At 38.9% G+C, this 25,185-nt stretch overlaps 1 protein-coding gene and 1 pseudogene across 2 annotated transcripts; both read left to right on the top strand.

The window, feature by feature from the left end:
* Positions 1-13,032: 13,032 nt before the first annotated feature.
* LOC147487230 (uncharacterized protein At1g08160 pseudogene) lies at positions 13,033-13,909 on the top strand (annotated as a pseudogene). Its single transcript, XR_015201029.1, has one exon. The product of XR_015201029.1 is annotated as an uncharacterized protein At1g08160 pseudogene (transcript).
* Positions 13,910-14,056: 147 nt separating this feature from the next.
* LOC147487229 (uncharacterized) lies at positions 14,057-16,930 on the top strand. The gene is made up of 5 exons (XM_086570620.1): positions 14,057-14,291; positions 14,612-14,865; positions 14,981-15,192; positions 15,529-15,796; positions 16,436-16,930. Exons 1-5 carry the CDS (start codon positions 14,201-14,203, stop codon positions 16,727-16,729), a joined length of 1,119 nt encoding a protein of 372 aa, XP_086426746.1. The 5' UTR covers positions 14,057-14,200; the 3' UTR covers positions 16,730-16,930.
* The last annotated feature ends 8,255 nt before the right edge of the window (positions 16,931-25,185 follow it).

Raw genomic sequence — 25,185 nt, 5'->3', positions numbered from 1 at the left:
ATTGGCTCTAACAATGTATTTGTGCATTTTTTCAGGAATATCCAACCCATAATCCTTAGGACCCCTCATCTTTCCAAAGTCTATCCCATCTTTCACATTTCGTGGTGTGGTTGTTTTTGGAGAAGCCTTATTTCTTGGTATGGTTATTTTTAGAGAAGCCTTCTTTCTTGGTGTGGTGTGGATGCTTTGGGTTGGTGTTTTTGGATATGTCTTCTTTCTTGGTGCGGTGTGGGTGTTTTAGGTGGTTGTTTTTGGAGAAGGCTTCTTTCTTGGTGTGGTGTGGGTGTTTTGGGTTGGTGTTTTTGGAGAAGGCTTCTTTCTTGGTGCGGTGTGGGTGTTTTAGGTGGGCGTAGTGTTTTATTGAACAGTTCTCATCTCCAGTTGGAAGCTTTCTCTTGTAGCTACCTTTCGCTCGACCTTTAGTTTTTACTTCCTCACGAGGTGGTACTAGCCATGTACTTTCTGGTATGGCAATCTCCATAAGTTTTCTAATCATAACCTGCTACTCTTCTTCAGAAACCATTGTAAACCTTTTCATGAACAAGTCCATCGAAGGTCTAACATTGGGACCAACACCCACTGATATATTGAGAGAAGTAGACAATGTTTTCCAAAATAGGTCGATAGCAGTCAAAGGGATGTACCGCTCTTGCTCTTCAAACTCAAATTAATTCATGAGCACATGGCAGTCCATAGCTCGTGCACAAATAGCACCAACACCTGATCTCTCTATCTTTAACACGTTTTATGCGGGTATCTATTTCTTTAAAAAGCAAGTCCAAACTTTTGCGTGAGACAAGGCCTCTGAGTTCATAAAACAAAGGAATCTGGTGGTGGTGCTGAGTTACAATCATACTCTTTTTCTAAAGGTAGCTCTAATCTCGGACATCTAGATCTCTAGAATCAGGTGGATTAAGCTAAACATACTCAAAAAATCATGATAATTTGCATTTCCTAGAAACGCTTCACCTGAGCATAAGACCCTTCAACTCTATTGGTCGTTGTACTCCCAAAGTGAATGTGTTGGTCAGTCCAACAACATACGAATCGATCCCTATGAGAAAACCAAGTCTCTCGCAAATAACTAACAAAATTGGAGTACTCAACCCTATAATATTTTTTCAAAACATCTCATCTATGCTGGAAAATAACATTTATCTTAGATTTCACTATAGTGTTCTACGAGAACTGGGCCTTCTCTACAAGTTCTGTTCTTGGAAAAATATTGTAACATTTTGAAAGAACGCACGTAGCGATATGCCATCTACATAGATGCTTGTGTGCGTTAGGGAAAACTTTATCAGTGGCACTCATCAAGGCCAAGTCCCTATCAGACACGATCATAGATGGGCTTTTGTCACTAAGCAAGCCACTAAAATAACATAGGGCCCACTCATAGTCGACTGTTGTTTCAGACTGAAGCAGCACCTGACACACGGTGAAAGACTTCCACGTTGAACTCACCCCCAACAAACTGTACGAAAGGCCACCGATACCTGTTAGTTTTGTAGGTAGTGTCTAACATGAAAATTGTTGGAATAGTCCGAGCCAACTTAACACCTTCTGGATAGGCCCATAACAACCCCCGTTATCTCCCCAGTATTATTATCCTCTCTCAACTCCTCAAAATAATGTTCTTTTGCTAACAACTCATGCAATCTCTACAATTGCGTGAGACAATTCATATCCAATCTCCTCACCTTCTGCCTTGCAGTATAGACTTGGGATATAGTAGATATATTTTCATAATACCTATTCTTGATGGAATTCAAAATTTGTTTAGGCTTTATTCCACACTTACTCATCTCTGACAAGTATTCGAACTCTGGAACGGTCAAACGAGTAGCAAATGTATGTCCTTCAAGGGTCTTTGCCAATACATGGTTGTGAATACCATTTCTAACTTCTATTTTCCAACTATCAACAGTGCCGTGTTGGAAAACACATTTTAACTTAAATGGACATCCCGATTTCTTGCTTCCCAACTTTATCTTATTAGCCCTCCCTTCGCCTTCCTTCTTGTGTGACCGATACACACCCGAGCACTCGCAAGCCAAATTCAATCTTGCTACTCAGTTTCATGTAGCATACTCTGACTTTTCAATTACCACAACCACATTAACTTGGTTTCCTCTAGCGGTTGCCCAACCAATTGTCTCATTACGTGTATGAAAGACCTAAACACATAAAAAAACAATAACTATTATTAATACACTAATAAAATTACATTTAGAAAATTTAAAAAAAAAATGAAATCAATGCCTACTCCATCATACCTCTTCCATAGTAAATATTTCTGTTGTATCACTTAAAATTGGTTGACAATCCATGTCATTCGAGTTTGTAAATGATCGGTTCTTGGATCGCGGCAAAAGATCCTACATATAGAATAAAACATGAGTCTAAAACAATTTGTGTAATGAGGGATTTCAAAGTCACCAAAAAAAAAAATTGAACTTCTCACTAAATTTAGTCCAAACGACCCAACCACATCGGCCAATAGGGTCCTTAAACGACCCAGCCATGTTGTTCCATAGGTCAAGTGTTACCTCATTATTTAGGTTAGGTTGTCTTTGTCGTCGACGATTTCTCGACATCTCATTTGCTCGACTAGTCGCATCTTCTATTTCTTCATTTTCTATTACAACTTCTTCACCTTCAACATTTTTTGCCACTTCTTCACTTTCTATTGGTTGTTCTTCACCTTCAACATTTCTTCTCTTTTCTCCTTCTCTAATTTGTTGTTACACCTCAAGCATTACCTCAAATACTTCTTCTTCATCTTCGTGTTCCATTTAGAATTTTGATTGGGTTTTGATTAAGTATGAAAATATTAAGGAGTAAATGAGAAACTTGACTATTTGATTGATTATGAAAAAAGAAGGAATAAATGAGAAACTTGAGTATTCTATGTAAAGATATTTGAAATTTTGATATATTTTGAATAATTGAGTGAAATATATTTGTAAACCCTAAACCCTAAACCACAAACCCCAAACTAGTTTATTATTCACAATTGAAAAAAAATGGAAAATAACAAGTTTAGATATAAAACAAATTATTATTTTAGATTTGGATAATTGAGTTAAATATGTTTGAAATTAAAAAAAAAAATTATGTCGGTACGAAATTTGTAAACCCTAAACCTCCAAACTAGTTTATAATCCACAATTGAAAAAAAGAAAATGAAAAATAATAAGTTTAGATATAAAACAAATTATTATTTCGAATAATCGAGTGAAATATGTTGGTACAAAATTTGTAAATCCTAAACCCTAAACCCCAAACCCCAAACTAGTTTATGATTCACAATTGAAAAAAAAAATAACAAATTTAGATATAAAACAAATTATTATTTCGAATAATTGAGTGAAATATATTGTTACAAAATTTGTAAACCCTAAACCCTAAACCCCCAAACCCACCCCAAACTAGTTTATGATTCACAATTGAAAAAAAAAATGAAAAATAACAAGTTTAGATATAAAACAAATTATTATTTTAGATTTTGGCATGTTTGATTACATTATTTTAGATTTTGGCATGTTTGATTACATTATTTTAGATTTTGACACGTTTGATTACATGTTTTAACTTGGTTATATAGATACTATGTCATAACAGATAAAGAGTGCATGTAATTGTGTTGGTGCAACTAATTGTGTTGTTCCTAACCCAATTTTTTAAATCGCGTAGGATTTCAATTTTGCTAATTCAATTGGGGTGTGTTGATCATTGATCATTACTAATTCAATTTTGCAGATCATTGTTTAAATAAATTATTGAACAATTATGATTAATTAATTATTTGTATTATAAGAAAAGTGTTCGGTGTTTATGTATAAGAAAAGTGTAATTGGTGTTTATGTAATCAATTTTCATTGGTTAATTGGCTAATCATTGGTTAATCAAGAATTTCCTTGGTTTAAAACTTCTCAATTATTTTAGTCCAAACGACTCCCCCATAGAAGCCCCAAACGACCCAGCGGTACCGCTTTCATCTAATACCCTGATACCAAACGACATGAGCAGACCGTTCCATGGAAGAACCTGAGAGCTCTGTCTCAAACGACATGGATGGACCACTTTTGTGTGCACTCAAACGATATGAGGGTACCATTTGAGTGTACACTCAAACGTCATACGTAGACCGTTCCATGGAGAAACCAAAGAGCCAATTCTCAAACGACTTTCAAAGACTGCGTGCGTGTACAATGGAATGACATGGTGGTGTACACTCAAATGATATGGGGGGACCATTTGAGTGTACACTCAAACAACCCGAGGGTTTCGATATGGCGAGACCGGTTGAATTAGTTGTTGGGCCTGGACTTTGATGGCAAACTTGTAAACTCAAGGTTGTCCAATCCAATTTGATGAGTGCCCAATTAAACTACCATAATGATTTACTGGCCACACTTAAACTCAAGGTCTACTCATGACATCCGACTTGTAGTCACAAGTCATAACATATAACTCCTTCTCTCTCAAGCTCTATGTGCCCTACATGTTGGAGTTATCCCTCACAAGAGGATGAAAAAGAAAGAAGTTATGTTCACATGAAAAGGTCTGAGCGTGCACGCACTCAGATTGGTTTATCCTAAGGCACGCCCGTGCCCTTGTTACTAGAAGTCATGAACAAGCACTTGAAGGGGGGCGCGCTCGACATTGGCCTTGCCGAGAGCACGCCCACGCCCATGTCTATTTTCGTAGTTTTTTATTTTGCTACAGTAATTGCGAAATTGTGGGTTACTAGAAGTAAGGTTTTGGAAAACCTAACACAATAGAAACCCAATTTTGAGAGCAACCAAGATTGAGAGAAAACCATTGCATCCAGAAAAGCTTGTAAGGTGAGAGGAGTGATCTAGTAAGGTGAGGGCCTGAAAGGAGTGATTATAATATTCCTTCCAATTTTATAAATGGATTAGCTCTTGTGGAAGTAGGCATCATTGGCCGAACCACGGTACATCTTTGTGTTGTAGTATGCTTGTTTTTCTCATTACATTATTATTTGTTGTTGATAGTTGTTTAGAGAGTTTGGCATGCTAGGTTGGTTGTAGTAAATATTTAGATTGTTATCTGGAGTTGTAGTTGGTTCAAGTACAAGTTATCTGTGTAGTGGAGATCGATTGGTATCGGTATTAACCCTAACAAGTGGTATCAGAGCCAGGTTGGAATAACCTAGGTTGTTATCCAAATCTTGCTCGGAAAGTGTTTGACGAAATTTCTGAGAGAAGATTTGAGTTTAAATAACTTGGAGAGATGGATCATTCTATGAACACTCGCATGATTAGTATGAATAGAGCAAACTATACTATTTGGAAAGCCAAGATGGAAGACTTACTATACTGCAAGGATTTGGCACAACCTATTGAGAATGGGGGAGAAAAACCGGAAGCGATTCATTTGGCAGAGTGGAGCAAGCTTGACAGAAAAGCAATAGGGTACATTAGACAGTGGATTGACGACAGTGTCTTTCACTATGTATCCCAAGAGACTACTACTTTTGGCTTGTGGAAGAAACTCGAAGACCTCTATGAGAGGAAGTCAGCCGGAAACAAAGTGTTGCTCATTAAGAAGTTTGCCAACACGAAGTACAAAGAAGGTTCTTCAATGTCTGAGCATCTTAATGAACTACAGAATACTATCAATCAGTTGCATTTTATGAAGATTAATATGGATGACAAAGTTGAGGATTTGTTCCTATTAACCTCTCTACCCGACAATTGGGAGACGTTAGCAGTTTCTTTTAACGGAGCCACTAAGGATAGAGTTATTTCCATAGAGATGGCTATTGGGGATTTGTTGAATGAGGAGACAAGAAAGGGTTCAAGAAGAAGCTTCCTCCGAACTATTGCACAAGAGACTGTGTAATATGGGCGAAAAAGGCATGGAAGTTCTTGCCAAGCAAAAGGCATTGCCAGACATAAAAGGTACGCATTTAAATAGATGCACTCATTGTTTGGTAGGAAAGCAACAGGGTGTCTTTCCAAAGATTCTCGTCTCACAGAAAGGACAATGTCCTTGAGCTAGTTCACACTGACTTATGTGGTCCTATGAGAGTAAAGTCCCACGGGAGAGCTTTGTACTTTTTAACTCTCATTGATGATGCGTCAAGAAAGATATGGGCATATAGTCTGAAGACCAAGGATGAAGTACTTAGCGTGTTCAAGACTTTCCATAGCATGGTGGAAAGAGAGACAGGGAAGCTTTTGAAGTGTATTTGCTCAGATAATGGGGGTGATTACATTGGACCATTTGAAGAGTATTGCAAGAGTCATGTGATGAGTCATGAGAAGACCGTTCCCAAGACACCGCAACAGAATAAAATAGCTGAGAGAATGAACCAGACCATTGTAGAGAGGATGAGATGCATGTTGTCTCACTCTAAGTTACCTAGAAGTTACTGGGTAGAAGCAATGCGTACAGCCGTGCATGTGATCAACCTATCACCATCAAAGCCTCTGAATAGTGATTATCCAGAGAGAGTATGGTCAGGCAGAGATGTTATTTATGGATACTTGAGGGTATTTGGGTGCAGGATATTCGTTCATATTCTCAAGGATGAGAGATCCAAGCTTGATGACATAGCCAAGCAGTGCATTTTTTTGGGTTATAAGGATGAGAAGTTTGGCTACAAACTCTATGATCCAATTAACAAGAAGGTAATCCGAAGTCGAGATGTTGTGTTCTTGGAAGACCAAACCATAGCAGACTTTGAGGAGGGTGAGAAGCTACAAGCTTTCACTAATGATCTTGTTGATTCAGAATCAGAAGTTCCTACAGTGGAACGTGTAGAAGGCATTGAGAATGCAGAGAACCATGGGTTTGAAGCTCATGATGATGATCATATTGCTCATGATGGGATAGAACCTATTGATATAGAAGATGCAGATGAAGTGCATGAACCACCACTTGAGCAATCAGAAGTGCATCCTCCTGAGCCACAAGCAGATGGGGTAAGGAGGTCAGACAGAGAGAGACAAGCTTCAATCAGGTATCCACCACATACGCATGTTTTACTATCTAATGGTGGAGAACATATGTACTATCAAGAGGCTCTTAAAGGTACAGACAAAGAGAAGCGGTTGAAGGTTATGCATGATGAGATGGATTCTTTGCATAAGAATCACACTTATGAGTTAGTTGAGAAATCGAAAAGAAGAAAAAGTCTCAAAAATAAGTGGATCTACAAAGTCAAGCATGAGGAGAATAATCTACACCCAAGGCACAAAGCTCGCCTTGTTGTGAAGGGATTCGGTCAAAGGAAAGGGATTGACTTTGATAAAATTTTCTCCTATAGTGAAGATAACTTAGCTTCTATCTGGGTGGTATTGGGTCTGACCGCAAGTATGAACCTAGAGATTGAGCAGCTAGATGTTAAGACAACTTTTCTTCATGGAGACCTTGAAGAAGATGTCTACATAGACCAGCCATAGGGGTTTGAGGTCAAAGGCAAGAAGTACCTAGTATGCAAGCTGATAAAGAGCTTGTATGGGTTAAAGCAGGCACCGAGATAGTGGTACATAAAGTTTGATTCCTTTATGGCGAAGCAAGGATACAAGAAGTCTACTTCCGATCATTGTGTGTTTGTTCATAAATTTCCAGATGGGGATTTCATAGTGTTTTTGTTGTATGTGGATGATATGTTGATAGTTGGCCCAAACATCAACAAGATATCCAAGCTGAAGAAAGACTTGAGTAAGTCTTTTGAGATGAACGATTTAGGTCAAGCAAAGCAGATACTTGGGATACGGATCACTCATGATAGAAAGAGTGGGAAGTTGTGGCTTTCTCAAGAAAGCTACATTGAGAAGGTGTTGAAGAGATTCAACATGGATCAAGCGAAGCCAGTCAGTTGTCCACTTGGTGGCCAGTTTCGCATGACCAAAGAGATGTGTCCAAAGGGTGAGCATAAGCAGAGTCAGATGGAAAAGATTCCTTATGCATCCGCATTGGGCAGCCTGATGTATGCAATGGTGCGTATAAGATTGGATATTGATTTCATCGTTGGTGTTGTAAGCCATTTTCTGTCAAATCTAGGTAAGGGGCATTGGGAAGGTATTAAGTGGATATTGAGATATCTCAAGGGCACTTCCAAATTGTGTTTGTGTTTTGGTGAAAGTAAGCCCTTACTTGAAAGCTACACTGATACATACATGGCAGGTGATGTGGACTCGATGAAGTCCACCTCCGGTTATCTGATTACTTTTATAAGGGGAGCAATTTCTTGGCAATCTAAGTTGCAAAAGTGTATTACCCTCTCCACTACAGAAGCCGAGTATATTGCAGGCACTAAGTGTTGCAAAGAGATATTATGGATGAAGAGGTTCTTCGATGAACTAGGGCTAAAGCAGAAATAGTTTGTAGTTTTATATGACAGTCAGAGCGCCATCCATTTGAGCAAGATTCTGAGTTTTCATTCTAGATCCAAACACATATATGTGTGTTATCATTGGATTAGATAAATACTCGAAGACAAGCATTTGTGCATTGAGAAGATCCATACCGACAAGAATGGGTTGGATATGATGACCAAAGTCTTACCGAAAGGTAAGTTTGATGTTTGTTTTGCTACCGCCGAAATGGTAGCACACTCCTCCTGTTGATTTGGAAATTGCATGGAGGTATCCACCCTCGCTGTTTGGGAGGGGGAGATTGTTGGAGTTATCCCTCACAAGAGGATGAAAAAGAAAGAAGTTATGTTCGCATGACAAGATCTGAGCGCGCGTGTGCTCAGATTGGTCTATCCCAAGGCGCGCCCGTGCCCTTGTTACTAGAAGTCACGAACAGACACTAGAGGGCGCGCGTGCTCGACATTGGCCTTGCCGAGAGCACGCCTGCGCCCATGTCTATTTTCGTAGTTTTCTGTTTTGCTACAGTAACCGCGAAATTGTGGGCTTCTATAAAAACCAGAAGTAGAGTTTTGGAAAACCTAACACAATAGAAACCCAATTTTTAGAGCAATCAAGATTGAGAGAAAACTCTTGCATCTAGAAAAGCCTGTAAGGAGATATGAGTGATCTAGTAAGGTGAGAGACTGAAAAGAGTGATTGTAATCTTCCTTCTCACTTTATAAAAAGATTAGCTCTTGTGGAATTAGCAGCGCCGGCCTTGAGTTTCTGGTGGCCCGAAACCAACTCTTAAAATTTGGCCCTATATGTCCATTTACATGTCAAAAACAAAAATCGACGCATTTTTTGCCTCGCGTTATTATCTATTTTTTCCTCTTTTTAGTTAAATTCTTTTTTGTTTTATGTAATAAATAAGATTTTATGCATCTTTTGACTTGATAATATGTGAAATAGCAAGTGAATTTAATAATTTCATTAGCCATATTACCCATATATAAGTTTCAATTAAGCCTACAATTATATTATTCTTATTAGTAAGTGTATATTGCAAGGTGTACGTGTTAAACTGTTTCAGTGGACTCTGTGGTGGACTGGTGGCCCTTTACTTTGCCAAAAATAACGGGGGCCCAAAGCGCTTGTTTGTGTGGCTTTGCCTCAGGGCCGGCACTGGGAAGTAGGCATCATTGGTCGAACCACGGTATATCTTTGTGTTGTGGTATGCTTGTTCTTCTCGTTTGTTTAGAGAGTTGGGCATGCTAGGTTGGTTGTAGTGAATATTTAGATTATTGTCTGGAGTTGTAGTTGGTTCAAGTACAAATTATCTGTATAGTGGGGATCGATTGGTATCGGTTTTAACCCCAACACTCACACTACACTCTTACACAGATTGTACATTTGTTCCGCAATTCTGTCCATATGTACTATATGTGTTGTCTAGCTGTCCTTCTAATGGGCTAACCAAAGTAGTGCAGCCTACAGGACCTCTTTGTGAGGTACCTTAGCGTAGGACTTTTAGCAAATCCATAGTCCTAATTCGATCATTGAGTGTGGAGACACCTATGACTGGTGGAATCAGACTCGTATTGCAACTGTTGAATTAATATGGGAGGGCGTGGAGCGACAAAGTTGCCTGACCTGGCCTGTGGGTTCTGAAGATTGTGGAAATGGAAATGTAATTTGTTGGAGTATAACGTCACGAGCAGAACGAACAGTTTGAGCGGCGAGGGAATACGGGAAAGAGAACTAGAGCAGCAAAAGGTCTAATTTTTGAAACTCCACTCTCCGGCACCACAAGCATGCTCACATACTCAGAACTCCCACATTTGAGAAAGATGAGAGGGTAATTGAGTGGCTTCCGTAGTCACCCTAGTGAAGGAGTATTTGGTTACTTCAGTCTTACACAGATTCAATGTGGGTCCGGAATTAGTGTGTCCCAACTCCTAAGTAAAACCAGCAAACCAGTTAATTCTATGAGACTATGAGTTCGACAGTTAAATAGAACTCAAAAGTTGTTAAAATCTTGCTAAAACAACTCAAAAGTTCACACCAAACTCTAATAATACGTATATAACATAAAATAACAAAAACAAAGCTTACACATACTTGACCGAAAAACAGAACCATACAGTGATTCCATTGTTATTATGTGCTACGAACAAAAAAAAGGAAAAGATAGAGAAGGCAGTACATGACCAGCCAATACATATGGTTGTTGTACCCCATATAACAAGAGAGATTTCTAGCTAATATAATAGAAAATGCCAAAGGATCCAAGTTGCCCTGTAGGAGAAACCGCACACAGGCAAGCGAACAGAAGACGTGGTGGAAGCAATCATGTATTATCCAGGACAAATGTGCACCCAAAAGCTCAAAATGACCACGGGTTTTTCCATTGGCCTGGGTGGCTAGAGCCACACCCAGGCCAATTGTTGGTGCACTGATACTAAAAGGGGTGATTGAGTTACACTGGGGTGGTAGTTATAAGGTTGTTCAGATTTGTTCATGTTGATGCAAGAAAAAGTGAGTTGAAGTGACTCAAGTAGAAGGAAAATGTGGGTGGCTTTCGAAAAAAGAGAAAAGGTGTGGTGATGAACTAGGCTTACAAGATGGCATCTTCCAAAGCATATGCGGGTAAGAACAAGTACAGCACCAATGTTGTTGTGAGATTTGAATGTTTTATTAATCATGTTTCTTTAACTTTTGTTTGGTCACCATTTGCTTTTTGTGGATACTTGCTCTCGTGACTCAAGCAATATCTTTCCTTCTTCACTTGACTAATAATCAATTTTAAAATTATGAATGTGGTTTAAGTGACTTAAATATACATTTGATTGCGTAATGGTTGTAATTTGTGAAGATTGATTGAGGTTTAACTTTGTCAGGAGATATACCATGTAAACAACTATTTTCATATGTTGCTGAGATGTGTTCCACCTGGGGAGTTCACGGAATCACGGTGGTGTCAATCGCTCCCACACATCCTTTTTTAAGTTGCATTGGGATCTAGCAATTGTTTTCATTTTCTTTTGCTAAAGGATAACTGATTAATAAATAAAATAAAAAGGTTACAAAGATTGACTTACAGGCCAGACTAGGCTAGTAGCATTATCATTACTATTACACCCATTACAACCAACTAATGCACAAATCTGAAAATACGTAGTGTGAGGGTTTTCAATCCTATGTGAGAAGTTAAGTTTCCCATCCCACCACATGTTTGTATCATTAGCACATTGAAGAAAATAGCACATGTCTAATCCAAGCGACAAATTTTGAGTTACTGTAAGTAGTATTCATGAAACTTGAGACCTGCACGATTCACATCGATAAAATTACAGAGCAAGAAGAGAATTGTGTTTTGCTATGTTTTTGAAGTGTACTAACTAATGTTAAGGAACAAATATATGAACAATTTGTTATTTAATTTGAGAATGCTATTATATATTTGTATCATCAATTTTCAGGGTATAAGTATTTGAGAAGTTTTTATAAATCTTTTTGCATCGGCTGAATGTAAATTTTTTTTGCATTGCATATAGTAACATAAAAGTGGTAAACTAGGTGATAAATGAACAAATTTGTACTACTGTCAAGTACGTAATTGTTCTAGCCATGCAATATTTTACATTATACGAACGTGTCCTATACATCTTTAATTTATTTGAACTGGAAACTACGAATAGACCTGCAATATATATGAAATTTGTGTTGTGAACTGTTGTTGGCAGAACCATTGTACCAATTTAACTAGGACCAAGATCGCAATTTGGGATCTTTGGGTGGCCATATATATGACAAGAGACATCCCTTGCAATAGATTATGGTTCTTATGGTTTTTTCCTTTCAGCGCTGTACTGGCATCTGATCTTGGAGGGTTCTAAAGGCATATACCAAAACAATAGCCAAAAGGTGATGCTATCCAGTAATCAAGTGTCAACCTTGGCAAACAATTGTCCAAAATATATGGATAAACTGAGTACTTCTGAGAAATTAATTTGTCAAAATTCTAATTGAGCATCAATTTCTCAAATTATCAAATTATAACTCGATTAGATTCAACGGAACAATGCGTACATGTGGTTGCTAGAGTTGTTGCTAAGGAGTCCATAGCATCAAAACAAAAGCTATATGAAGCTTTAGATGGTTTTTGGATACACTCATCATTCCATCTTTGAATTAGATTAGGAGCATGGAACACTCATGGACCGACAATAAGAATAACTTGGGGACAAGGCAATATGGATTAAATAGATACAGCGGAAAAGTCCAAAGTGGGAATTGCTTGAACCGAACTTCATTCTGATAGAAAGTAAATTAAAGCGATGAACAAGTTCATAGCCAAGCTAAAAGTGCCATCTGTGTTGTACCATGAAGCATTTCTTCTTTTATTCAGATTGTCAGCTACTGTAACAAAAAGTTGAAATTAATGCCTATTCCTCAACCAATATCCAGGAATTGGATGTTTACTCATCTTTTATCCTGACAAGTTTGGATATATGTAAATTTTGATTAGCATCCCTAATAAAAAACAAGCTAATCACTTGTACATAAACTTGTCTCTATACAGCAATGTGGAATCCCAACCCCTCAGATAGCTTGAGTTTCAGCAAAGAAATTAAAAGTGAAAAGTGTCTCAAACGATAAAGAAAAGTAGAGAAGCATCTCCACATTACACTTATTCTCCAGTTTCAGTGCTAGGCCTAATTAATCCAGAAGTAGAGAAACTTCACTTATAAACATGCTCTATCTTTCCTATAAAAACAAATTGTACCAGGTTTTCCCTTGACAAACATTTAGTACAATGGCAGGTCCAGTAGTACCAGCTAATAGACAAGGAAACCAAGGACTACTTCGGTGCATTGCAGTCGCAATTATCGCGATTCTTGTCCTTGTTGGTCTTGTAGTGCTTATTACTTGGCTTGTGATCAGGCCCAAAAAACTAGTCTACACCCTTGAATCCGGCAGAGTCAGTGGTTTTGGGCTACACAGGGACCAACTGAATGGTACCTTCGACTTTACCCTCAAAGCATACAATCCCAACCGAAGAGTCGGTTTGTACTACGACTCAATTCAGGTAACTGTGTCATACGACTATGAAACAATAGCATTTCAAACTCTGAAGCCATTCTTTCAGCCTCGCCATAATGTCACCCATTTTGAGGTCAAGACTGTGGCTCAATCAGTGGCACTGCTGCCGTCCGTTGCTAAGGATCTTAGGCTTGAAAAATCTTCAGGAGAAATCGAACTAAAAATCCGACTGAAAGCTAGGATTCGGTTTAAGGTAGGAATATGGAAGTCATCTCATTACAACTTAAAAGTCGTATGTTCCCAGGTGGAGGTGCATCCAAATTCAACGAAGGCCTTTAAAGGAAAGAAGTGCGACGTAGACTTCTAAGTGTGTAATTTTCTTAGTGCTCGTATATTCTTTGTGCAATGATTGTTGTCATTTATTTGTTTGGTTGGTTTTGTAATTTGTATTCATACGAGTGGTAATAATGTTTACAGGTGTGTACTGTTTGTTGACAATTGAATTACGATTTTTTGGTTAGTTAACATTCTACTTTGTCATTCACTCTTTTGTATGTCTTCACGATCTCTGAGCTTAAATGTAATGGAGTGAGCTCATCTCAACATTTAGAGGTTTGGGCCTTTCCACTTGACTCTAGTTCATAGTCATCTCCAATCCTGTTCATAACAAACTCACCTTAATTAGGAACTAGTAAATAAAATGAAGAACCAGGGGTACTTTCATTTGAAGTTTAATGTTTTCAGACCAAAGTACATAGTGGACTTTAAGAAATGAGATCTTCCCCTAGATAGGAAGGTCAAGAGTTAAAACTACATAAATGGCGGGAGTCAACAGGAGAATCTCAGCTGCATCAGCAAGGTCTCACACCAGAAAATCTAAACAGAAAACTGCCTTCACACTTCCCCCAGGTAAACATTCATTTCCCACTCTTCCATTCTGTTATTTTTGTTAATAATCGGCATCTTCGAAACTTTCTTTAAAGTAGCTCAAAAGTCGACTTCTGTTATATCTTTTACTCTCAAAATCTTTGTTCCACTCCCACGCCTTGAGTTAATTATTTGACTTCCTATACACTCAGTTTCAGATGCGCGCTTCACTGTTAATATTCATGTCATTTATGTGTGAAAATAAGGTTTTGGACTTCAAAATAATGCTTGCTAGGTTGATATATTAAAAGAATTGGAAGTCAATTTGTTCACTAAATATAATTGTGATTCGATATTTACAGGTTTGTTAAGCACAATATTTGTGTTGTTGGTGGTGGGATTCTTGGCATGGGCTTATCAGGCCATTCAACCTCCACCAGCAAAGATGTGTGGTTCTATGGGTGGGCCATCTGTTACGGCACCTCGAGTAAAACTCAAGGATGGAAGGCATTTAGCCTACAAAGAGAATGGTGTATCGAAAGATAAGGCCAACAATAAAATTGTGTATGTTCACGGATTCGATTCTTGTCGAAATGATGTCATGTTCTTTTCTCAGGTACTCAGTAGTACTTTTCAGTTTTACAATTTTATGGTTTTCTTAGCTACGACTCCTTTTATATGTGTCACTATATCCGTTGATATGAATTTGATTTCTTGGTGAGTTTTGGCAGGAGCTTGCTGATGAACTAGGTATTTACTTGGTATCATTTGATAGAGCTGGATATGGAGAAAGTGATCCTAATCCGAGACAGACACTGAATAGTACTGCGTTAGATATAGAGGAGCTTGCTGATCAGTTGGGCTTTGGGTCCAAATTCTATGTTGTTGGCTTTTCCTTGGGAGGACAACTGATTTGGACCTGTCTAAAATACATTCCTCACCGGTAAGACTTAGCAAGATATGTTCTTCCTTTTATTTCCTTATACACTCTGGCTACAAAATTACTTAAATTGACACAGCGAATGAAATCTGCTGGTACATATAGACAACCTCACACAATATTGCATAGTACTACTTTATTTAATCATAACTCTTTACACAGTGATTGCAGTCCATACTCGGCAATATCTTAATTTCTCAACCATAATATGCGGCTTGATAATTTTAAAAAGTTTAGGTCTGAATGTCTGATTATTAAGAAAAGTATTGGTTAATATCTTGATTGTGTCTCCATGGTGTACTTCCTTTCCCTAACCCTTTCTACTGGACAATTTGTCAGGCTAGCAGGAGCAACTCTTATTGCTCCAGCGATCAACTACTGGTGGCCAAGGTTACCAGCCAATTTATCTAAAGAAGCCTTCAGCCAGCTACTCCTACAGGACCAATGGACACTTCGGGTAGCTCACAATGTCCCTTGGCTCACATATTGGTGGAACACTCAGAAATGGTTTCCCTCCTTGAGTCTTATAGCCAATAACAAACCCGAGGTTTATTCTTCTGCAGATCTAGAGCTGGTCCCTCACTTAATAGCGAGGAGAACCTATGTGGTATGTACTTTCCTCTAAGCCTCAGTTTGTGTTTTTTCGGTTTTTATTGGAAGATGTTGTGCAGAATGAGTAAAGGAACAGCCAATCATGTGCATAGGGGTCCTGGTAACCAATTTAATTTGTCTGTGTTTTATTGAGGCATGGGGGAATGGCTCGTAGCTTGATTCTCTAAAATGATGACCTATTGTTGTCCATTGCATTTTATTAACGAAAGGACCCGTTATGCCTAAGCAAATGAACTTCTTGGGAGCTAGCTAGGCAGTTGGCAGTGTTACCATTTCGTTATGGCCACTTATGGGGTAAAAGGTGTTGTATGACTGGTATTGTTTCTAAAGGATATTCGTTGTTGAGAAATACGTTTTGAAATCAGAAATGGGACTGGATGTGATTTGTCGGAGTTGGTATTGTGGCTGACAAATATTTCTTGTTATAAAGGGCATTGGGCTAGTGTTTTTGCAGTTGCGTGATAGCGTCTACTTCTCTTCCATCATTCCTTTACAACTTGGCTTCTGAATTGTTGAATAAAAATTTCACACAAGATGCATTACTTACAAAATTCTTGTCCTATGTTATATTTGTGTGGCTTCACTGAGTTAAGATTATGTGTGTTTCCTGATCGAAACTTTTGCACTTTTCCAGGAGCAGGTAAGACAGCAAGGTGAATTTGAATCCCTCCACCGTGACCTAATGATTGGTTTTTCAAGTTGGGAATTCAATCCTATGGATCTCAAGAACACATTCCCAAACAAGGAAGGTTCTGTACACTTATGGCAAGGTGATGAAGATCTTATTGTGCCTGCTACCCTGCAGCGCTACATTGCTAAAAAGCTCCCATGGATTCACTATCATGAGCTTACAGGGGCAGGTCACCTGTTCCCATATGCTGGTAGTGTGAGTGATGCTATATTGAAAGCACTTTTACATGGAGTGTAGTTCATATATTTGGTAGGTTAGCTCAGTGTTAAACTTCTTCCATTATTCCATTATAGCTAACCTTTAATCTTTTAGCTGGACTATGTATCAAAGAAAATTTAGCTGGACTAGTATCAATGAAATTTTAGATGGACTCTGGTTTGCTTATTACATGATTGTTTGTTAAACTTAAAGTAAATATCAGGCACTTGCTTTATTTCTTACGGTTGTGCAACTTGTTATTACCTTGCATGTATTTTTCATGGTTTTCCTTTTGTGACACAAGAAACTGGTGTATGATTCAAGCCATATATATGTTAGTGCAAAATTCCCCACTCCCCACTCTAGAACGAGTGTGATGAACGTTTCTATGATGAATTTGGCAATAATGGAAAACTAAAACAGTTCCGCAAGGAGAAAACTAAGATACAACTTTTCAAAACAAAAACAATTCAAATAATAAAGTAGATTATAACAATGATTAGTATATATATCAAAGTGAATGTAGAAACTTAATGGCTCTTGAGATGGTAGGTCACTGACTCAACATTGATCTGGCTTTGAACTGTCACATTATCACATACTACGATGTCCTCTCCATGATTCTCTGGCTTCGGAGCTCTGCCCAGTAACTTCGTCGTAGAAGGGCGACGAGCACTAAAACCATTATAGGGAGAAGAAACCCAAAAATAATAAAGATGGAGATATGCCCTGTGTAGCTGTCGTGTCTAAGTTTCCAAGCCTTCTCATCCCTGGTCGTCACCAAGAATACCTTCCAGAAAACATTGGCTAAACCAAAAAAAAAAGTGTTCACAAGGAAAGCACTGCAAATCAAGAATATGAATCGCCACTTAGCACTAAGCCTAAATTGAAAAGAGAGAGAAAACTGCATTGTGGACGTAAAGATAGATAAAAAATTTATAACTATAAAGTTTTGGCTATAATTTTCAGTGTTTAATTATTTATAAGACGCAAGTCTAATCAGAGTTTCCGTCGTACTAGGAAATACTTATTCAGGTATGAGTAGGTTAAACCGTAAAAAGTAGGCGTGTAGTACTCTAACAAATAGTAATTAGAAAGGAGTTACGATTAGAGGATCATCCTCACAAAGAGAGGGTGCATCATTGACCAGTATCTTTGCATTGAAGTACACGTTGGGTGCGTATCTCAAAGTTTAGATGAGATCCAACGGCGAGATGTGCTCTCTGACGTTGATTTTGTTGTGAGGATACCCTAGTTAGACCCTAATTCGTTATTCATTTGAATCCTAATTCTTAGAGAAGACGGTCGATTTTGTTCTATAAATTGTTTAGAAAAGACTACGGCTTATATATACTTGTTGCACATATATAGCACACACAGAAATTGAGAATCGATTAACAGAAAGAGACGATGAACAACATGACTTGGTCTTCTTCCCTAGTGAAAAAGTTTAAGGACATGTCTGTTGTTGTGGTAGCAGAAAACGGATATTTCCTTCTTTACTGGTTACAAGCTATAATGTTCATTGTATGTAATGGTATGCTGAGGTCAGGCAGGAGGTTTGGAGATGATGTGTCAAATGGCATCGTGACCAAACTTCTCATCGGTATGATGATTAATGGTTATCTATTAATCACTTTAATCTTCATCTTTTTCTACTTGCGCACAAAGGAACAGTCGAACTTACAGGAAGATGTCTCACAGCATAATGTGTAATCTCATTAGTGTTTCTATTTGCTTCATGACTTTTGCTCTATGTTCTATTTGTGGATCCTTCCTGTTGCCTGTTTCATGTGATTATGATCGAATTTTTATTTAAATGAACCGTTTGATCCGAATAAATTAAGGTAGCATAAACTGTGATTTGAATTGCCAGTATCCCATTATTATACTCCATGCTTAATTATCATTCTGATCAAAGAATATATTAGCTTGATACAAAATCTATCTTTGCAATATTAGGCTAAAAGTATTTTGCAATCGATTTTGTGATATTATACAAACTCGCAATCAATAAATTGCAAAAGCGCCGAGTAACATTATTTGCTTAGCTTATCTGATTTGCTTGTAGCCTATTGGATAATTTCGGGTCTGTTGCACGCAAATCAGTTCAAATCTTCAAACTTTCTCGACAAATAAACTAATCATTCCTAAATTCGTGCTTGGTTGACACTACTAACGCAACTTGTCAAGGGGAAAAAAAAAGTGCAATTAGATGATAGCTTAGAACAATGCACAAAGTATATATACACCTTCTCTACATCAAAAAAAAGAATGGACTCAGAGGACTTAAGATGATATTCTTCTTGGGAAGGCTCAATCAGTTTGCTCACCCTGTTCTTCAAGTTAGAACTTCATTAGCTAACCCCTAAAATCCCATTTTTCCCAGTAAATAATATAGTGGAATCGAAACAGAGATCTTGGGGCCCACCTCCCAAAGCTTGCATTGAGCGCTTGACCAATAGTAGGCCATTGCACGCTAAGCTTCATTTCAGAGGTAATCCAGAATTGATTGGCTGAAAGAAAAGAAATTAATGTTATTCGCTTATAAATTGTATTTCAGACTTTCAGTGATTTGGTGCAAGTCATAATTAACTCATAAACAATAACTATAACAGATGAGCCATGCAACTGATCGATTTCATTGTTTTGTTTTTGATCGACTACATTATTGGTACTCTACAAGCAACGGCTATACTGCGGCCAAAAGCAGATCTAAACCTTTCTTCCCCCCAAGTTTTGAATTCAAATTAAAAAATCTTGTGCAAGTGGTCGTCCCCTTCTAGAATCTAAGTGTTCATGTGGTGTGGATCTCATAGACATAGTAAGTTTGTTTTAGTCATCTTCTCCTCCTTGTCTCGACAGATCTGAGGATTGGAGGAGTTTGAAAAAAGTCTTCAAACCCGTTGGTTTACTTTCTCTTCATCTGACATCTCCCCTGCTCACTTCACCCATCTAAACACCAACACTAGCCCCCCCCCCCACACACACACACACCTTTTCTCTCTTTTGTATTACTGTTATAGAGTTCTGTGGGAAAAGATGGAAAAAGAAGTTAGTATACCGGTCAGAGGGGAACCATCTGATCCAAAATCCCGGTCTACACATGATAAGATTGAACAGCTCCAAATAGAGATGCAACAGCTCTTTTGTTCAAAGGAAAAAAGGGTAGTGATTATAAAGAAAAAAAATCCGGTGGAAGTGGAAGAACACTCGCTTTCTTTAGTGGGGAAACTCATTGGAGATAGGGCGTTGGATGTCCAAGTGGTAGCAGAAGAACTACACCGGTGCTGGCAAACTAGAAAAGGTACAAAAGTGGTTCTTCTGACCAGGGGTTTCTACAAGTTCACATTTGAAGACCTGGGGGAATATAACCATGTAAGAAAAAATGGACCTTGGTTAGTCCAGGGGTTAGTAATAGTGCTCAGGAAATGGGAAGGAACAGAAGATCTGGCAATCAATCCAGCTTTAGATTTTGTTAAGTTTTGGGTACAGATATATGGGATCCCAGCTGATAGAATGAATGAAGAGAATGTAGAGAAGGTGGGGCAAAGCTTGGGTAAAGTCAAGCATATAGACTTGACCTGTTCGGCTGAATTTAGAGTTCCGGTGGCAAGAGTCAGGGTTAAGTTGGATGTAAAGGAAAGATTGAGTAAAGGTATAGAATTGAGAACAGAAGAAGGAGAAGTATTCCCGGTGTCATTCAAGTATGAAAAGTTAGACATTTTCTGCTATTTCTGTGGCAGGATTGGTCATGATGTGAACTTCTGTCTGCAAAAGGAGAAGTATCGAGCTAGTATGCTGAGGTGCGGTGGTTCCCCTCGAGACGTTAAACATTCTTTCTCCTTTATGATGAGGGCTACCATTTTCTTTAATGGAGTGGTGAACTCTAACCCTACAACGATCTCCTTCTCGGGAACACCGCTGAAACCTAGATTCGACCAGATCCCGGCGAGAGATAAACATGAACAGAGAAGAAGGCTCTGGTATGGGGGGGCTTCCTAGATACACCCCCTAAACAGAGGTTTGAGACTAAGGATAGAGAAGGCAGCACAGGTGGCTATGATGGGGTTAGTGATTCCCTAGAGTATAATAAGTTGAGATTGGATGGGCTGGGGTCAGGACCAACAGGGAAGACCAGTAAGGCTTGTCTGGAGGGTAGTGGGCTGGACACAGGTGGAGGCTTGGGTATGAGTTATTCTGGGTCGGAGCTAGCGATTGTGGATTCTAGTAGAAGGGTTAGTAGTAATGTGGTTCGGTGTGGGCCTGAGAAAGAGGTCCGTGAAGATAGTCCTGTCCAAGTGGTTTTCCCCATGGGCTGTAAAGATATGGAGATGGACTGGCAAGATGGGTCGAGTTGCAGAAATATTACCATTTACCAAGCCCGAGAGTATCAAAGCTTAATAGATGGATCTGTTTTAGATTTTGGTTCCTTGGATCGAGCCTTGGTAGTGTGGGGAACCAAGTCTTGTATGGATATGGGTCTGGGGGTGAAGGTACCAGAAAGTCAGAAAGATTATAGACTTAACCAAGAGTTATTAGCTATATCTGGAGGGAGAGGGGATGTGATAGTCTGGGGCAGCGAGCCTGAGCAGGTAGGCCTTAAAGCTCCTGAGGATTCCCTTTTAGGAACAAGAGAAAACTGTATGGAAGAGAATCCGAGGCTGCTGGCGTCTCCGAGTTCCAAAGCCCCTTCCCCTATTCTTGAGATTGTAGGTTCAGAAGGGTCTAAGTCGCCTTTTATCCCCCAAAATACAGCTCATGCCAGTTTTAGATTTATAGGTTTGACTTCGCGTGGGAGGGGGGTTAAAAAGCTGGCTTATCAGGGTCTATATAAGAGAGGAGTTAAAAAAGGTGTTAGGAAGTGGCAAGAAGTCTCTGTGGGTTCCAAAAGGAAGTTGGAGGCTAGTTCTCTTTCAGTAGTAGCTAGTATGGAGAATGAAGGTAGTAACAGTAGCATTAGGAAGGCAGTAAATTATTCAAAGAAAGCAAAAAGAGAGGCAGATGAAATTCGAGCAAAAGGTTTGGGGCACCTGCTTATCCCAACAGATGTCCCTATTATTCCAGTGTCAAGTGATTCTGTGGCGACCACAGAGCCTTCTTTCTCCAACCATTCTATGGATTCAAGTGTACCGTCTGCGGTTTCAGGGGGTGATATTCCAGAAGAAGATATACCCTCAGATGCGTTCACTGAAGAAGAAGAGCCATATGAGGATTCTGATCAGGAAGCTGTGATGTTTAACTGTCATGATGAAGTGTCAGTGGGGAATGTGCCAGTAGATTTGTTTCATGGGAATCAACTAGGGTCTGGCTATGAATCAGAAGATAGTATTTCCCAACCAGTGCCACTGGCTATGGAGGGCTCGTCTGGGAAAGGTAGGGGACAGCTTAAGCCCAATAAAAAGAACAGAAGGAACAGCTCAAAAGGTTCAAAGGGGCAGAACAGTGGGTATAGTGGTGACAAGAGTACAAGTGTCAGTGTTGGGTCGGAAAGCAGTGGAGGTCTGTGTGGTCCTCCTCCGGGGTTCGCGGTGGCTGTCCCTAAACAGCCGCCTCGACAGATATGATACACGCCTGGAACTGCCGGGGAATGGGTTCCTCCACGGCAGTTCAAAATATAAAGGATCTGGTTCGTCAACACCAACCGGACATTTTATGCTTGTCAGAAACAAAAGTCAAGGAGGAAAAGATAAGTAAGTTAGGGAAGGCTCTTAAGTATGATAATATGTTTTGTGTTCCTGCTGTGGGTCGTCGAGGAGGGCTAGCTATTCTATGGAGGACTGGAGTTAACCTGGAGGTGCTGGGAGCTACGGCCAACCAAATCTCAGGTAAGCTTATTAATTATCACAGTATAAATCCATGGTACTTTACATTTGTTTATGGTGCACCGAATACTAGTATGAGACATCTCTTTTGGAATGAGCTGAGAGATTGTGCCCCCCATATACCGGGACCTTGGTTAGTGTTTGGTGACTTTAATGCAATCAGAACCTTAGATGAGAAAATAGGGGGTAGGTCGACCTTTTCAAAATGCATGATGGATTTCAATTCTGTGATTGATGACCTTGGTTTAGTGGACTTAGGTTATAAAGGACCCAAGTTCACCTGGAATAATAATAGGAAGATTAAAGACAATATTTTAGAAAGACTTGATCGTGCTATGGCCACACATGACTGGGTGGATCTTTTCCCTAATATGATTGTTAAACATGTGGTTAATGCTACGTCCGATCATTTATCTCTTTTGATTAGGCTTAAAGTATCTGAGGAATACGCCGAAAGACCTTTTCGTTTCTATAACATGTGGTTAAAAGATGAGTCTTGTAAACCTGAGATAGATAAAGCATGGAACTCTATAACACATGATTTGCCTGATTGGAATGTGATTCTTAAGTTAAATAAGACCGCCCATAGTCTCAAGACCTGGAATAAGAAGGTTTTTGGAAACATCTTCACTAATATCAAACTTACTCAAAAAAAGCTAGATAGGGTGCTCCAAAAGCCTTTTAATTCGGTTAATCATGATAGAGCTAAAACGTTAAAAAAGGAACTCTTTGATTGGTATGAGAAAGAAGAGGTGTTTTGGAAACAGAAATCCAGTCAGCATTGGATTAAAGAAGATGGTAGGAATACTAAGTTCTTTCACCTATCTACGGTATATCGCAGAAGAAAAAATAACATTGATAAGATTAAGGATGATAATGGTGTTTGGCAAGAAGGTAGGAATAATGTAGGAGTAGCGGTGAATAACTATTTTGATAATATTTTTGAATCTGTACATCCTCAAAATAATGAGCATATTCTTGATTTATTTAAGCCTTGTATTACGGATAGGGAGAATCAGATTCTTACTGCTTGTCCTTCCGATGATGATATTTGGCATGTTGTTAAAAAGCTTGGATCTCTAAAGTCACCTGGACCTGATGGGTTCCAAGGTATCTTTTATCAACAATGTTGGGATGTGGTAGGTAAGAGTATTACTGATTGTGTTAAGGATTTCTTCATTAATGGTAAGATGAACCCTAGGTTAAATGATACCTTTCTCACCCTCATCCCTAAGATTTCTAATCCGGACCATGTATCTAAGTTTAGACCTATAAGTCTATGCAACTTTAGTTATAAGATTATTGCAAAGATTCTGGCTATTAGACTTAAGGCCCACATTAATAAGATTGTCTCCCCGTTTCAAGGGGCCTTTATAAAAGGGAGAAGCATAGGGGATAATATAGGCTTGGCTTGTGAGATTTTTAATACAATGAAAAAGATGAAAAAGAAAAAAGGGTTTGTAGCTCTTAAGATGGATATGTCTAAAGCATATGATAAGGTGGAATGGTCTTTTATAGATAATATTTTTCAAAAACTTGGTTTTAATAAGAAATGGAGATTGCTTATATCCGAATGCTTATCTACGGTCTCTTTTAAAGTTCTTCTTAATGGTGCACCACTTGAGTCTATTACTCCTAGTCGAGGCCTCAGGCAGGGAGATCCTCTCTCCCCGTACTTGTTTATTCTTGTGTCCGAGGCCTTATCAAGGATGATAGCTTATGCGGAGCAGGCTAAGGATATCCATGGCATAAAGATAAGAAGGAATGCACCGGCTATTACTCATTTACTGTATGCAGATGATTTGATTTTGTTTACTAAAGCGGATTTAGTTGAGAGTGGTCAACTTAAATATATCTTAGATGAGTACTGCAATGTATCTGGTCAGTTGATAAATTATGATAAATCTAGTATTTTTTGCAGTAAGAATATGCATAAAAAACATAAAAACATTTTAAAAAGGTTTTGGAAGATGAGGTTTTTTGACTATCGGGAAAAATATCTAGGTGTTCCTATATCGTGTCTAGGAAGAAGAGTGAGAATTTTGATTACTTGGTGGATAAAGTTCACGGTAAAATTAAAGGGTGGAGAGCAAAAGTTCTGTCACTCGCGGGCAGAACAACTCTGATACAGGCTGTGGTCCAAGCTACCCCCCTCTTTGCTATGTCTACTTATCTTCTCCCAAATTCCACTTGTGAGAAGATAGATAAGGCATGCAGGACCTTCTGGTGGCATGGTACGGAAGAGAGTAAAAGCATCCACACCGTTGGGTGGGATAGCATATGCAAACCGAAAGCTAGTGGTGGCTTAGGCCTGAGAAAAGCAAAAGCTATGAATCAAGCCATGCTAGCGAAGCTTTCTTGGAAAGCTCTCACTGATAACAAATCGATATGGGCTAAAACATTCAGAGCCATATATGGTAAGAGTTGGTTTGATGTCAAACAAAATCCCCCTCCTGACGCCTCTTGGTTTTGGAAAGGGGTACACAGAGTGGGGAAAAGAGTCTTGGAGGGATGTATCTGGAGCATTGGAAAGGGTAAGGATGTGTTGGTGATGAGCCAGCCTTGGCTCAGTATAAACAAACACCCTGTTCTTATTAATGACATGATGCCTTTGCGACAAGACCTCCAAAACCTCAAGGTGAAGGATCTTATGTTGACTGATGGTAGTGG

The sequence above is a fragment of the Coptis chinensis genome, chromosome 7 (genome assembly GCF_015680905.1).
Source record: "Coptis chinensis isolate HL-2020 chromosome 7, ASM1568090v1, whole genome shotgun sequence".
Lineage (NCBI taxonomy): Eukaryota > Viridiplantae > Streptophyta > Magnoliopsida > Ranunculales > Ranunculaceae > Coptis > Coptis chinensis.
The sequence above is the reverse complement of the archived record's forward strand: the minus strand, read 5'-3'. Positions and strand labels throughout refer to the sequence as shown.